This window comes from Brachyistius frenatus, unplaced genomic scaffold (assembly GCF_029030835.1).
Source record: "Brachyistius frenatus isolate BFR_SWC_R1_liver_20210118 unplaced genomic scaffold, ASM2903083v1 Contig_25, whole genome shotgun sequence".
NCBI classification, from domain to species: domain Eukaryota; kingdom Metazoa; phylum Chordata; class Actinopteri; family Embiotocidae; genus Brachyistius; species Brachyistius frenatus.
In genome coordinates, this window is record NW_027210624.1 from 3,788,174 (window position 1) to 3,805,251 (window position 17,078).

The 17,078-nt window shown below is 42.0% G+C and overlaps 1 protein-coding gene across 16 annotated transcripts in view; it reads left to right on the forward strand.

Moving 5' to 3' along the window:
- svila (supervillin a) overlaps positions 1 to 17,078 on the forward strand; it is a 77,030-nt gene that overhangs the window by 6,456 nt on the left and 53,496 nt on the right. For 14 of the 16 annotated variants that reach the window (XM_069698067.1, XM_069698069.1, XM_069698070.1 and 11 more), the window contains exons 1-2: positions 9,890 to 10,564; positions 15,861 to 15,924. In XM_069698067.1, the coding sequence (XP_069554168.1) occupies positions 10,087 to 10,564; positions 15,861 to 15,924 (542 nt within the window). In that variant the 5' untranslated portion in view covers positions 9,890 to 10,086. Of the gene's footprint in view, positions 1 to 9,888; positions 10,565 to 15,860; positions 15,925 to 17,078 lie in introns of those variants that run through there. The other 2 variants (XM_069698072.1, XM_069698081.1) reach the window with 2 other exon arrangements.

The window sequence follows — 17,078 nt, forward strand, 5'->3', positions numbered from 1 at the left end:
TCCAAATATACACCAGCCCGAGTTCACAGTTACTTAATTGGCTGAGGTCTGATCTGATTTCCGGCCCAGATGAAGCAGGCGAAGCAGAGCGGTGATGTTGTGACTGTCTTCTGTTACACATTGTCACTAGTTGACTGTGTTACTGTCACTTTCCTCAGCTGTCTGTCGTGGTGTCAGGCTCGCTATGATTTGATTGGCTCAGGTCCAGAGCAAGTAATCAAGGAAGGGGTATGTGTCAGGGTATTGATGTATCTGTGTGACTAATGACTAAATAATAATAATACAAATGACTAATCAGGTTCCTGGGGGTCCAAGCTTTACTGTCTAAATTGTGTTAAGTGACAAATGTGAGCATGCTAGACTAAAATGCTTAGCTTGGTATTTTTTTTTTCTCCAATGGTACTGACAGTTTTAGTCTCTGTAGTTCACTTAGAACTAAGTGAATCTGTCCAAAGACATAAGAACATCAGTGTTGAAGTAGTATTCATTAAATTGTGGCCTCTTGGGGGCAGTAGACAGAACCATGAACACAACATGGACCTTTAAAAACATTATGTTGTTACGGCTTGCGTGATAGCAAATGGCTGCTTTTCTAAACATTCGCATTCATACGGACTCGTGTTTATCTTCACCTACGAGCCAATATTCTCTCTCATTTTAGCTTTTGTTAGCTCTCCACCGACTCCTTAGGAAAATATTTGTCACTTTACCTGCTAAATGTTCAGTGAAGTTACCACATACTATAATAGAGTTGTAGTGGGCACCAAATGGCAACAGGGCAGATTTACAATGCAAAGAGATTAAGGAGGGATTGAGGTCTTTGGGGATCTCCAGCAGGTTGATGTGACCCTTCTGATCTACAGTCAAGTATCCAAAGAGAAACATTCACATATTTACAATAACACTGCATTAAACAGAGCAAATCCTCATATTTGAGAATATGTGTGTGACATTTTTGCTTGATGAATGACATAAATAATTAATTTATTGTCAAAATTGTCACAGCACTGGGGAATCACTATACCCAAGTGTTACAGTTAGGCTAAAGGGTGTTTTGTCTTCTGTCACTGGATGCTTACGAAGCCCAGATGAGGATGAAGTATCCCTGTCTGCAGACTGACATGAACTTGCACCTGGCTTTGTGTAGCAGCCAGAGTCTTGCAAGAGGCTTATTAGTGCTGGTGGTCTCACGTGGTGGGTCTTAAGTGCATATTTACCCCTCCATGACAGCTTTTTCTTTATTTTAAACCCACGATCGCTGGCTTCAGAATCTAATTAGTGGTGATTCTATGATGAGCTTCTAATTGCATGCAGGACTTTGAACTGGGATCTCTGCCCTTGGCATTAACCTTAGACTTGAGCTCGGACATGAGCTGCTTTGTCTGAGAGTGCGGATGGGGAATAAGAGTGCATAATACCGTTACAGAGAAACATAACTAAAAATGTGAGGGTAACCAAATGCAAATACGTAGCAAAATGTTTTACTGGCTGTTTAGAAACCCATGATCTTGGTCATATGTATTGTTATATTTCACTATAACTATAAATCATAAGCCCAAAGCGAGTTGTCACATGGAAAACATGTCTCAGTTGACTGTGTTTTGGATCTTCTTCTAGATTTTCCTCTATTTTGCAGGAAGTCTGGTTGGACTTCCTGGATATCTTCTTTTCTGACATTTTGATTTTATCTGCAGTGTGGAGCTTCCATATTGAGTTTAGTAGATGAAAAGTAGCAGAAGAAAAACGTCATGAAGTGATAAAAACCAGACCATCTAGGTGGGACAGTACCGTCAGTTCTGTATTGATGATCTGTCAACACGTTTACATGTGCGTAGCGGCATTAGAAAACTCGTACGACCTCAGATAGGCTGTTACTGTGGAAAAGAGGAATCATCCTTTTGTTGTTGGTACTATATCTCTGATTTGTTGTACTGTTACTGGAAACAGTGGAAGATTTACCATCGCAATTCTGAGTAAAAAATGTTGCCTTAAACTCTATGACTGGTTTTCACACAGTGGATATATTTGTTGTGGACAAGGCTTTTTTTTTTTAAATTTGAACTTGACTTGTAACACCACGAGCTACAGCAACATAGTAAGTGAATGATGTGCTCCTTGGCTGTGGAAGTAATACTTGTTTACTACTGCAGGTAAGAAGTTAGTTAGCTGGACATGTTGATGATTGAAACTCAAGTTAAAGCAAACAAACGCATGCTTTAATCCACTATGCACACTCTTGCTTTTGTAGTTTTAGTTTAGTTTAGAAACACCATAAGCGACATACCTGGCAGACCAATCACGCCTGGTTATGGTTGATAAAATATGACGGTCACTAATTAGGGGAACAGTTTCGCAAAAAAGGTCCGTTTATAAACGCATTCCAATTTTCTTCACTGATCAACCATGGATAAGTACCTGTACCATTAATAATGTTTATTTGGAAATAGGAGAGCTGCACTACGGAGCTCATAGTTCAGAGCTCCCAGCTGTTACTCTGGAAATATCCTACCAGTTAGTCACTACAGCTACATTTGGTTCAGATCACCAATAACAGGCTCCACTCTGCTGGCTCCACCTCGCTGTGTCGACTCTGGAGGGAAATGAGAGACCCAAGCTTTCCACCAGTGTCTCTCCAGTGTTCCCATCCTCCAGGACGACAGTTCCTGGGAAGGTGTTCATAGCAACCTGGGATTAAAACGAGTTCCCTGGCAAGAGGAGTCGATGAAGTATTCTGGTGCTGCAGCTGTCTCTCCTGACCAGATGTGCCGTGTTTATCACACTGAAGCACACACGTGTGTTTACTTAACAGCTGGAGCCTCTGTATGCGTGTGCGCTGACTTGCGTATAGATGTTTCCACACGGCCCCTCTGAATCAAATAATGTCGATGTGTGTGTTCAACATTTCAGGTGCAACACATGCCTCCAGGGTCACATCATCATTGAGGAACAGATGGTGCTATGTTGGCTCACATAATTACATATTGATCATAATTCCAATTATGGGTATAGAAAGTATGCAGTCTGCTCACTGCCGTTTAGTTACTTTGTCATTCGCAGGAAAAAAAAACATAAACTAGTTTGTCAAAAAAGGTTTTATAGCATCTTGTTCTAAAATTTTTCGGTCTGGTTTTGTAGTTTGGTATGTTCTTTTATTCCCATGGATAATTGGCCAGAAGTAGACAATGTGACTACAGATGTTGTTACCACAGCAACCTTAGTGAAGTTTAATAGCAGAGAGAAAATGGTAAGAGCAAATGTGAGGTTTTTCGTGTGAGCGCCATGGAATCACAAAGCACGATTTCCTCACGGAGCTGCTGTTTCTCAACACCAGTCAACATTTGGACTTGGAGAAATCCATCAAGAGACACAGATGACCATTTTTTCCCATAACAGCAGCCTTTGTAGAGCAGAATACAGTGAAAAAAAAAAAAGATTTTTCAAAAACTAAGGGGTGCACGTAAATGATTAGATGAGTACAATTAATTAAATAATTCAGTTAATTAAAACTGTAAGTGCCACTTCATCCCTTTTACAAGTCATTAAACAGGAGACCATGATGTAGCTGACAGCCACATTTAAGCTGCGTGACGGGTCTCGAGGTACACACCACTGGACCTCTTGGAGCGCTCAGTCAGTGAAGTCTGCTTAAGACCTTTTATCTGTTTTATTTTGGTGAAGCCATGCCGGGGTGTTTTCTTGGTATTAATGCAGCACAATTGGCAGAGAAGGTCAGCGTTGGTTTGGTGCATCTATTTGCAGTGTGACTGTAAAGTTTCAAAGACTTGGGGCAGTTATGAAAGGAAGTCGATAACGAGGTCTGAAGCTCTCGTCCAGGAGCGTCTCTTGAAGTTGGAGGTCTGGTATATCTGACCTCAGAGGCCCTGAAGGGCTCAGGGTGCCATCAAAGGTGCGGACGCATGATGGTATTTAAGTCTCTTAACACTTCATAGGAGTTTACATCACATGAGAAAATATAAAAGCTGCCACCTGTTGGACCTCATTTTACATTGAAGAGGTGTGGATTTATTATGTTGTAAGTCTAATAAATCTCTAATTCGAATGATTTTGTCATACCGATTTGATTATGTGTCACCATGGTTACCAAATGCTTTTGAATAACTCCATTATACCCTGTCTGTTTTTTTGACTAGAACTGTGACGAAATTGCATTCTTGACCATTTCTTTGTTAGGCACACGTCTTATCCGAGTAGTTGAATTTTCTAAGTTACAGTCCTACTATCACTCCATCCTGTGGTCGGCCTCCTTTGGCTTTGCACCACAAATCTGCCAGGAACGAGGTCAAAATTATGCTTGTCAAGTAATCTCCGCGTGGTTTTGTGCTTCGGATGAGTTCTATTTAACCACAGCAAGCCAAGTTCAAAGTAACAACTCCATATTGAGATCCACAGAGTTGTCAGTGACGTGTTGCGAAAACATTTTCTTTCTTAACAAGCTCTGTGAAGGTCAAAGGGCGCGTTGAAGAATCTGTTTGCTTCATACTGAAATCCCATCATGCCTTGCAAAAGACATCAAACAACATAGTAAATGGAGTTCTAGCTTCAGCCTGCCTCACTCCAACTCCCTTTATATTTTCTTATGAATATTTTTACCTTTCATTCTCCGACACTCCCTCTGTCTGAATTTATGGCCATGCTGCTGAGGTTGGGGCTCTGTTATGTGTCTGCCGAGACGGCGTGGCCGCCTGCACTGGAACCCTGCACTGCTTTCCCGCCAGACAAAATGGATATCTTTCTTAAGGGATGCCGTAAATCTGGACTTTATTTCTGTTAGGACTGTGAAAGAGCCCAGAGCAGGAGACAAGCCTTGGAAATGCTAATTTCTCTCCCTCTTTCTCTGTGTCCTCTCTCCTCTGAAAGATTTTCCAACCGTGAAGGTGATGCAGTCATTAAGCACTTCTCTCCTAGCAGTCCTGTCGGGATGCCTCTGATCGCTAGGGGTCAATCTAAGTGCAAACATGGACCGTCTGGAAGTGTTTATCTAATAATGATCCAGTGACTGGCTGCACACGTGAGCTTGTCCAGGCTGAAATAGCATCCACCTTGAATGTGCAGCTGACGGAACATCTGGGGGGATGATTAGTGAGGAGGCGTGGCGCTGGTATTATGATTTCAAACATAGGCTGCCTCACTCTTGCTGCTGCTAAACTTCCAGAGCTAAAGTGTCTCTCAGTTTTAGACATGTTGGCTTATCAAGGTTTCTGCCCATTACTGGTTGTTTTTATAATGAACACTATAACAACTGAGGGAACTGCTTACATACCATATCACACTTCACTTTGCACACAACTTTTTTGCTTTATTATGAACAGGTCAGTTGATAGTTCAACTTCTTTAACCTCATTGATACTATACTTTTAGTTTTTAAATGTTAGTTTAACTTCTTTCAGTGGTTGCACACAAACTAACAATTCAAATGTCTTCCAGGCTTAAAAGTGTAATTTCATTGGCTTTCACCATTTCCACTTTATCTGCTTTCAGTGCTTCCACATCAAGGACAATTCATTTAGTTTCATTGGTTGGGCTTTAGCTCACATTGGGCCTCATTCTCAAACAGGATGCACAAATCTGTTCTCAAACCGTGCGTACGAACATTCGACGTACAAATCTGGGGTTCATTAAAATGTTCTTCTCTGAATTTGTTCGTACTCGGCGAACAACTTTAAAACGACATCAGACCATGCGTACGAACAAATGATGACTGCCTGGCTGTCACACACTTTTAGCATATTGAACTGCATTCATCAAAAAAAGGATTTAATAAATGACAATATTGAAAACCGTTAATTTACTAATGCTATAGATATATTAAATAGGCTAACTGTGAAATTGACGCCCTTTAATCCATATCAATTATTGTCTTAATGAAAATATTCACATATATTCACACATTCGCAGATAATTGCAAATACAATATTTATTCTGAAATAAATTACCTGTGGTTACTCTTGCTGGACGTTCTTGCTCTAGGACATGTTGGACGTTAATATAATGTGAATAATTGCTGCCCGTCTTTCATCCTGTCCATCAGATCAGGTGCTCTTTGTCCTCCACCCGTTTTCTTCTTTTTCTTTTAGTCTGTGATGCGTTTCTTTGCGTCAACTTTATCGAACCTTTTTTTTTAAACCCTCTGACCCTATAGGCTATTTTCAGGGTAATTTCACTACTTCCACTTTTAAGCTCATATACTGGTCATTGTTGGGGTGAACCATTCAGCATACGCCTCTGTAATATTTGCTAATACCTCAGTTGTCTTATAGGCCCACAAATACGTTGATATTATTTTTCTTTTTTCATACAACGTGGGATGTAATGTGCTGGAGACGGTGCAGAGGTCAGCTGTGATTTTATAACGGGCTGAAAACACTTTTCTGCTTTGAGAGGTATCATCAAAAAGAGGAAGTTCTGCTATTTATTTGGATATACAGTACGTTGTGAGGCGTTCGGGAATTATTCACTTAAGAATAGGGGGGGGGGGTGATGGGTGCAGCGCTTCATGCAGAGTGTAACGACGACGAAGCTGTTGTGTAATTTTTCTTTTTTAGGGGCCATCTCTGTTAACTTCTCTTCACGTCACCGCTTTCTTCATGACACAGCTCCTGACAAACGGGTGTCCTTTATATGGAGAAACTTTGTCTGGATCTATTAAGAAGTGTTGCATTTAAAGCGTTACAAATCGTCAAACATAGAGTTTGAAAACTATTTTCCACAGCCAAACTTTACCAAATTAGATGTAAACTTATGCTATTAAGGTTTTAATGGCAGGGCAAACTCTCAGAGTAATCACTCAGCTGTTTCAGTTTGTTTCAAGTGCTCTTTAGCTCTGTTGTGTTGCAAAAGTAATCTTTCTTAACGTAGTGCTTCACATGCTCCCACTCAGCACAGTTGATCATTCTCGCTCTGCAGGCACAGAGCTGAACACCAAATAAATACCATTTCTTTGTGGTTCATCTGTGCTGTTTTGCTTCTGTGCATGCTTGTTTATACGCGTTGGTCTTCTCTAAGGGCCTCGTGTTACTGCCAAAATAAATCCTGCTATCCAGCACAGAGATTAGTAGAACAAGAGCAGTGTTACATCATCGCAGCAACCTGTAAGGTCTTGCCCGTCCTTGGCAGTAAAGACTCGTCATTCCTAATAACAGGGTAGAAACTGTCTGGTGGTTTTGTAGGAGTGATGTCATCTTTGAAGCAGATGAGTCAAAGAAACAAACACGAGTCCGACAGCCAGATCGCAGACGGCGGTAGGCATCATAGGATCTGTTCATTAATATCATCAGTGATCGTATTTCATGCAGCAAAAGGTGTCTCAAAGAGCATTACCACATGATTTAACATAGTTACCACACTCACTTTGAAATATGGGGATACAATAGATATAATATGTTTTACACACAGGTTGATATCAACTCTGCTTTCGTTTGAAAAATCACAAATTGGTAGCTGCCTCAAGGCAAATAACTAAAGAAGGTGATTAGATTACCTTTGTGGAAATAATAACCGGAATCATTTTACAGCTCCAACAAAGAGGAGAATATTTAGGTCTAATATCTGAACGACACAGTGCTCGAGCTAGCCTGTTCATGTTCACCTCACTTTATCAAGTCTCACTCTGTCAAGTTATATACAAAACAGTTTAGCTCGGTTGATCAGTGGGTGACAGCTGAAGGACCAGGGGCCGTCTGAGGATCATTAAAAATCCTTGGTAAAATATGTACTTGTTATTTTTTTCCCAAATGAAGTTTACTGTTACAACCAGAAAAGATTTCTGAAGGAAATGTAAGTGTGCTCATCTATGAAGAAAAGGTGCAAACAAACAGGTATAACAATTTCAATGTCTGTAAATGACGAAGATGACTTCATATTCTTCATGTCAACAAGTCAGGGGACTGCTGTTTGTTTCCCTTAGTTTGTGTTTTTTTTTTTTTTTTAAGCAGGACATTAAATTAAGAGGCGAGGGATTTGTAACAGCATGTTATTTTTGTACCTATGACAGCATCTGGTTCACATGGAAAGGCAACGCTTCTTTTAACTCTGATCTCAAAATCATCTTCAACCCTGACAACGAAAATTCTATAACCATCACGAAGTACGTATCCTAACCAAATGCATGATCTTTCCCCAAATGTAAACAAATTGTTTCTGTGATTAAACCCACAACCAAAACCTTCAGTTGATATATACATGTATATTTTTGGCTGTGATTTTTTATTTTATTTTCCCCCCACATATCTGCGTATTTATCTCCGTATCTCCTGCCTCCACACTTCTTGGTCGGAACAAACAAACTGAGTGCTGCAGGTATTGTTGCTCATTCAGTATCTGAGCTGTGAGAGGAACTGACATGCCGACTGATGTCGCTGGAAGCAGACGAACTGTCAACTGAAGTTGTCATTCAAACAAAATGATCTAAAAACAAAAAGCACCGTTTTTTTGGTGTGTGGGTGTTTTTTGTGGCTTCTCAGCTCACTTCTCAGGAAAAGCCACTTTTGTGCAAACATGTATTTACTCCACTTTGCCTACAGCACCTGATAAAGTCAAACAGTGATCTGTAGATGCTTTTTTTCCCATTGTATCGATACATGTTTTCTATCATCAGCTGTCAGTACTTTGATAAATTACAGGCTGGCGTTGAAAATAGCAGTTTCCCCGTTGCGTGCAGGTAGCCCTCTTCCCATCCACTCGGCCTCGGTGTGAATTGGCAGGTTTGTGATGTATGTGTGTCTGTGTGCTGCTCTCATGCTGAGCCAGATGAGCTCATCTGAGAGACGGATCCAAACATTCCACCTCCGAGGTCGACACACCTCATTCAGTCGGTTTATCAATCAGGCTGCATCTTGACACACCTGTGGATGACTTGATGGACAGGTTTATATGATTTGTCAAATCTTATCGTGTGATAAGCTTGATTTGTGTAGGCTTATTTGAAAGGCTCCAACATGGCTTTGAAGTGTGGAGGAACCCCACTGAGATCCATGTGTGCAGCAGGCTTTTTTGTCTTGTTAGATTGTTATTCTTGCCACTCCGGAGCCACTGAATTGAGAAACTGACATTTGCGGTCACGTCCATCCTCCAGATCTGCTGTATGTTGATTCCTGTGTTTGTGGCGGTGACAGTTTTTGCCCTGTATGCTGCAGAAAGATAAGATACCGCTCGCTGTTTCCTTAACAGCATCTGAAAGGCAGCCTTAGGCTCGGCGCCAGCCTCCCTGCAATGCCCTCTCAGGACAATGATAAGCGTGTCGTTGTCACATTGATGTATAGGTGAGGTATGTGTATGCGTAAGTGTGTGTGTGTGTGTGTGTGTGTGTAAGTACTTTTTTCTTCCTCTTTGCCTTCACCTATAGCACATTCATAGGAGGGAATGGGTTTGTACATGCCATGACTCAGGGAATATCGTGTTTAATGAGTCTTTTGGAGTCACAAACACATTTGATGAGTGTGTTAGAAGGAGAATTGTGCTGTTTTTCAATAAATCAACCTAGTTTTCTTCCCCTTCTACCTTTTTTGAGCTGTTGTAGGAAGAACTGAACTGTTAGCGTAATGATACCATTACTCACTAGAAGACAGCGGAGCTCACATTCTGTTTCCCTCATTACCGTTTGCACGCTCCCTTCTGTCTTTCTCCTCCCGACTTTGTTTCACTACTTCTTTCTTACCTCCTCTCTGCCCTTCCCAATTTCTCTTCCCATCTGCATGCCGTTCCTTTTATTTTGTCCCTGCTGAGAGATGACTGGAATTTCTCATCTGACTGAGAGGGTCATTTTTAACTCTCCCCTCTCACCGCCCCGCTCTCCTTATTTCTACTCCCGTCCTCCAAACGCTGCACGCTCTCTCTTCCCTCCCCCCTTTTCTGACGCTCTGCACCGGTTTCTTTGGCATCCCGCTCGTGTGTGCGAGCCAAGAGAAGACAGTGCTCTCGTGGGACACTCCTAACTATCTCTGTCTCTCTCCCACTAACTGCTTTCTTTTTCCTCGTCTCTATTCCTGTGAGGCTCATTCAGAAGCATGCGGAAGGACACTCTGCTCCAATCCGTAGTGGGGACAGGGCCTAATTTTCTTGCCTTGGCTAATGAGCTTAGCCCGTGTTGAGCAGCGTTTAGCCCTGTATGTTGTTGTTGGAGTGGGCACTGGTCAGCTCTCAGCGGTCAGTGAGGGGAACCAGAGCGGAGGAGTAGATCTGAGGGGAGGCAGAGCCGCTGCCAAATCTTCACCACTCCTCTGTTTGCCTACCAGGACCACCTCCGATTGTGCCGGCACTGCGGCTGGGATGTCTCTCTCTCTCTCTCTCTCTCTTTCTCCCCCCCCCCCTCTCTCCCCTCCCTCTCTCCTCTGCCTCCCTCTAACGCTACCTGACTCCCTCTCTGTCTGTCCCAGAGCACTGACAAAGTGCTTTTGTAGCTGCATCACCTCTCCGGCAGCTGCCCCTCTTTCCTTCCATCTCTTTTCACTTCTTCTCTGTCTTAACCTCTCCCCTCAATTTGTTGCCAAAATGTACCGGAACCCGTGGATCTCGAATTACCTGAGTCACATCAAGTTTTGCAGCCAAGGTAAGAGCAGCGACTTGGGGCTCTGCAGCACAGCTCAGATTTGACGCTCAGGCTGAGAGCTCGGGGACAGGTTACTGCTGGGAATCTGAGCTCGTGGAAGTTGAAAGGCTTCAAACCGCAGACTCCCTTCCTCTCTGCTCACTGTCCTGCTTTCCAGCCAGCTGTCCTCGCACTGCAGCTGCAGCCTCCAAGGACACTACGTAGCAGAGAAAAGGGACTCTTAACACTGCAGGGGGCTGTTTGAGGCAGAAAGCTATTAAAAGGATCCACAGCTACTTGGACTCAGATTTGGGAAAGTAGTTATATGGATGTGTTCCTGAACTTCGCACTTGGATTAAACCAATTCCATCGACTTGTCAACATTATGAATCTCTTTAATCTGTCGTCATCACTTTTTTCAATAGAAAAAGTTATGTTTCATAATCAAACACTCATTGAGCTGTTTGAGCTTCTCGGGGAAATCAGTTGTCAGTAGGAAAGGTCAATCGCTTGAGGGATAAAAATCAGTGCACGTCTTTCCCATAAAGTTTAACTTTGCTGCTAAAATTGAAGGAAACATGTCAAAAATTGGAATAGTATTTGAGTTAATAATGTTTTTTTTTTTTTTTTTAAGATTCTCTTTCCTTTTGCCCACTGAGCAGAAAAAAAGCTTAAAACGACTGACTGATGACTCCATCGATTTTTCTATTGCTTCACATCTTAAGGCCAAAATTCACCGTGAAACAGCAAACAGACACCCTGATTTTTTTCTATGTGCAACCCCTGACTAGCAGCGGTTATGCTTCACACCATGCACTCTTTTTTTTTTTTTTTACCCAAGAAAAAGCTTTTTGTTCTTCCCGGCTCCTGTAGCAGTTCTAGTTCCCCTCCTCACCTCTTGCTGTCACCATCTCACAATGGATGAAGGGATGCTAGCTGTTGAAGTAGAGAAACATCTTAAAGCTATACAATCCACAGTCCTGTCATTATAAAGAAAAAGGCAAACAAGCGCTGGAGATTGGCTTTTCAGGTTAGAAATCAGGTTTTCAAGGTGACGATTTTATGGGAGACATTTTATTTCTTAATATAGTACGGTCTTTATGCACTGAAGCACTACGCTTCTTATTGGTTCCAGTGGCGATACTGGTTGCAGATGCTAATTGATAATTAGAAACTAGAACCAGCACCAACAAACTGGGTTTGCTCTTACAGGCCATCCATCAAAATTTTACAACGCTCAACACAATATCCTGTAACTGGTGAGCACTGATGCATTTCATCTAAAGTTTTTCTTCAAAAGGTGGACTTTGAAATGGACTTTATTAGCTTAGTTACTAACAGGAATATTAGCTTCAGCCGACTATAAGCAAATGTCAATAACAGTATTTGGCAAATAGCCAACAAACGGCAAACTTTGGGCGTGTGTACAGTTGCTGCATGTGATATTGCGAGCATGCGGGAAAGCCCACATTCTGGAGCTGCTTTCCGAGCCGACTGCTGTCATTCATTCGTCCAGAATTATATTCATTCGTCATTAAAAAAAAAAGCTGCCGTGGGTCAGCTCGTATTCCCTCAACTGACCTGATGCCTCTTCCCTTAGTTGTGCATAAAAGTCCAGTCATACTATAATTAGTCAGAATAAACATATCAGAAAGGAGACGGCATGAGAAAGAAAGTATCACAAAGTAATTCAAACTTCTTGTCGTTACGTTTCTGTGTGTGATAAATGATTCTGACCGGCCACTGGTCCATGTCTGCGTCTCTCGTCATGCTTCTCGTTCCCCCTCGTATCTGTAATATTTTCTGAGTGTTGAGAGCTGGCTTCTCCGAGCTTAACTGGCTGGGAATCCACAACAGGTGGCCCACAGTTTGAGGCTTTTATGCGAGCTCGGAGATTCGTTTTGGGGAAGGAGGGTGTGTAGAGAAGTTTATTTGTAAAGGGTTTAGGTTGTAGATGTGTCAAAGTAGTTGCCCTTACCCCTTTGGTTTCTATCCAGGATGGACGTTGTGTCTAAGCTGCTTGCATACTCATTATTGGTACTTAGGACATAATTGGCTTATTGCCTCATCCTTTTAAATCTACTGTTTCTACCTAATTTCTGATGGTCCATCTGTTTTCTTTCTTTCTTTTTTTTTTTTTTTTTTTTTTTTTTTTTTTAATGCGTTACTTCTAAAGCCTCCGTCAGTGAAGAGGCTTTGGTTACAACTCCAGTCCCAGCAGGCAGAGTAGGTGGGTGACTGTTAAGTAGGTGGGGGATGTGAAGACCTACACATGCACATGTAGTGTGATCTAATGCAGACAGTTAAACAGTGACACGCTTCCTTTTGGGATAGCTGTAATCCCAGGAATTGAAGTTAATCCTGTATCTCAATTTGGACATCTGCTCAGCCCCTGTTGCCTCTTTTACAACATCATGTGTATTTGTCGCATATTTAATGAACCGGAGCTTCAGGTTAATATCGAGTTCATCAGAGCAGAGCATTCCCAAAGCTAACGAAACCTCTTTGGTTACGGACAGTGTTATACGGTCTTTGTGCTGCACACCTTTGATACCATCACATAAAAGGCTTTCCTCACTTGGGAACCTGAATGACACTCCACTGAATCATGAAATGATTTTATCCCCATGTTTTATCAATGTCAAACCGCTTTTACAGCCTCATCAGCACACACAGGGTACGTTGCTGAGGAATTCCCGGTGCATTCCCTCGCGGCTACAGCAGCCATAGTCTTTCTGTAGATTACCGACAACATCAAAGGCTCTGCGACATCTGTGATCATTGTGGAGGTTTTTATGCCTGCGTCTGGAATGACGAATGTATTGAGGCACTTTTTTTTTTGGGGGGGGGGGGGTCGCCCCCCGATGGCCCATATGCCACGACATATAGAGAGTATGATGTGTAAAAGGAGTACAGGTCTGGGTTGTGGAGAACTCTCTGTTAGACCCCCCCCCACCCCCCAACCCCGAGGGAAAAAGGCTTTTGTTATTTTCACACTCGCACCTAGTTAAGTTTGAAACTGGCATCTGGTTTTGTTTCCCACTTTTACTTAAAGGGAAATTCTGGTATTTGTCAACTTGGGTGTTATTCTTAAGCTTTTAACCTTTTATGAGTATACATCATACATGTTCGGGAGGCAGGAACAGTCTCAGTTGGGACGAGAGAAGCAGGCCTCGGACAGCTTTCTAAAACCCGCAGAAAACACAGAGGAGTATTGGCTTGGGGAGCCCTGTAGCTAATGTAGCGGGCTCTGTAATAACCGCGCATGAAAAACAAGATGAACACTCGTGCTACACCAGTCCAACTCCTCCAACAGTATTACGAGAACCGTGTGCTTTCTTCCTATCAAACATATCCCAGACCGTGACGTGCATCTGTGTAATGAGATGATCACCATCATTCACTTCATCTGTGGGCAAAGTGACTTTGCCAAGAGCATCGCTGGTTCACAGGGTTAGTGTAAAGTTTATGTGGTAATGTCAGGGTTTTTATGGCCAGGGAAAGGCTTAGGTGCAGCACCCAAGACGTTTTGGGCCGAATCACTGAGGAGAGAATTATAATAACTAAATGACTTTTCCTAGATCTAATGTTTGTATTTGTTTCTGGACGACTTCTTTAGCAAGGTTTGTCTTTTGTCTTTGAGGGTGTTTTTTTGTTTGTTTTTATTATTATTATCTACTGCAGCTATTCCTGATTTAAAAAAAAAAAAAAAAAAAAAATTATGGTTATAATAATGATCAGAAATTAGTTGAATTTTGAATTGGTTGGTTTTTTTTTAATAAAATTTTTAAAATTTGCCACATGGGATGAACACATGGGCACATGAGAGGTTTCTGGATAATAAGTTATTCTCTCAGTTAGGAAAGCGTCTGTGTGTGTTCGAGATTTATCTAACCATTGTTTTATACTTAGTACTGTATGCTTGAATGGTGTCAATCTAATCTTTGGATCACTGATAAAAGGAAACACAGTCATCTCCGATAAACAGGATTATCATTCAGGGCTCAAAAGGAACGAGCTGTGTTTTCACCAGTCATATTCCACCCACCTGAAACAATACACGACACGTCCCGGCACGCCGCCTTCTCCAAATAAGCCTTCTCTCCTCTCAAATGAATGTTTTGCTTAAGTAGGAGGGATTTAAAGCATCAACCCAAACATCCTTAATAAGGACTAACAGATCTTGGATGGGGTGGGGGGGCCTCTGGGGAGAAGTTAGAGGTTTGGGTGTAGCAGTGGGGGATTTGGGTGGGTTGTATCACGCGGCCTTGAGGTGAACTCAGAGGGATGGAAGTGGGACCACATGTTTGTCCCGAAATCGCACGACTCTGGCCACTCGGAGGTCCGAGTGCCGCCAAAACCACACGTTTGAGGTTTGGAGTGAAGAAGTGAAGCCGGCACAGACGTTGCTTAAAGGGATGTTTCGCAAAACTTGCATTCCTCACAACGTTTATGATGCTTAACGCCCTCTAATGCCTTTTTTTTTTCTCAGTAATGAGGCTGTGTTATCTGCAGGCAGGTGTTTATGTCATGTTTTGCCTTTGTTTACTGACTTTGGCCATTTTCCTAATTGATACCAGACTTTTAATAGGGTTAGACTGTAAGCTGTTGTGTGTCTAAAGCTTTTTATCTCATAGCTCCATAACGGTGTGTTTGTAAAGTGTGGGGAAATGCAGATTGTGGTTCTCCCCCATCTCTTCACGCTGTCCCCCATCAGTATTTGCGGCGGGTGTAGCAACTCAGCCCTGTGACGAGCTTGGCTCCTCCTGGAACCGTCCCAGCTGCACTGCGACGCAACCTTGACATGTGATGAGACTTAACAGCGCCTCTCAGGCAGCGACGCACAGACGGTCGCTCCTCTATCAAATGCTCTGAGCTATGACCTCATGATCAGCACATAGACTGATACTTAAGACGGAGACAGTCGGTGTCTTTGGGTGTAAATGCAGTGATGATTTGTGTTTGTTGCCGTTTCTGGGGGTGGAGGTTTGTTGGTGGTGTGTGTGTGTGTGTGTGTGTGTGTGGGGGGGGGGGGGGCAAACCTTTTAACTAACGCATCACTTATTGTTTGATGTGATTCAGGCAGGCAGATTATTGTTTTCCACCTCATTTGTTTTTCTCCATGGAAGTCCACTTAATTAATGTGGTTTCGTGCCAAGAAGCTGCAGACGGGCCGACCGCTTCACCTTAAGATGCCTCGCTGCAATGTTCGTCTGATCATTAAAAACTGCAACCAAAGGCTCTGCTGTTCAAACGGGAATTAATGAATGAACAGTGCGACGTTACTCAATGTTACACTCTTTTCTTGTGCCTACAGGACTTGGGAGTGAGACCCCCATTAAACTAAGCAATCCCAGACTGCTACAGAAGAGAGCGCTGAGGTAAGATATGCGAGAAGACATTTTGTCGTTGGCTAAAGAATTGCTCAACACAAACCCAATTCTTCTAAGATATTTAAAAATGAAAGATGCCATGTGAAACATTTTGACATTAATATGTATTATCGGTTTTTAAAAAAGTTGAAGGTGTTACAAACACAGTCTTCACGTTGGGGAGACATTAATCTACACTAACTACCACAGACATTGGATCCTCGCCAAGAAAGGCTGGCCCTCAGTGCTGTTTTGCTCTGTACAGTAATACATTGTTTTTTGCGGCACAAATCAAGAAAGGACTAAAAATGAGGTTCAGAAGTTGCAGATTGGAAAGGACAGAAGAGTAAGAAGAGGCAGCTGAAAGTCTCGGAGAATCTTTCAAAAATAATCAAATCAAGTCAAGTCTGTTTTATTTATGGAGCACTATATCACAAAACACAAATTTGGGGCAAAAATACATGCTTATCTAATGTGAAATTACATTTCATTAAAGTGGAATCTATTTTAGAGAAAATTAACACACTGAATCTAAAATAAAATTTCTGAAGAATTAAAACAATACTCATTCATCTGCATAATAGTATTTTTTTAATTTTTTTTTTATTTTTTTATCATTTTGCACTTGCCACTTTTTTCTTAATGGTCTCTTGTAAATGTGTCACTGCCTTAATCTCTTACCTTGACTGGCATTCCCACATGAGCATCAGAGAGAAACCATCATTCTTTATAGATACGATGTAGGCCAATGTCAATTAATAGGGGATCTTAACAGCTTTTGGCCTGCGGGCCCCAAATCGGGCTTCTATGCAATAGAGGGACAAGAATATAACCAGACTGTAAAAATACATGAAGAACACACAGATGGTTGAAAACAAGTTCCAATTAATTTGACATACGCTGATGTTGAAAATGTGACATTTAGGACATTTAACCCTTGCTGGAAAGCAGCCACTGTCACCGTAAGTGATACTCAGATAACAGTGCAACCATATTAAATTGCTAACATTAGCCACTTTAAGCTACTGGTCATACACATCATGTAGGGCTGCAACTGAAAACTTTGTACTGAACAGTGCTGTGGTTCACTATTGTTTATCAACTAAACTTTTTCTTCTGTAAGGCAAATGTGTTATTTCTTCTTATACAAGTTACATAGACTC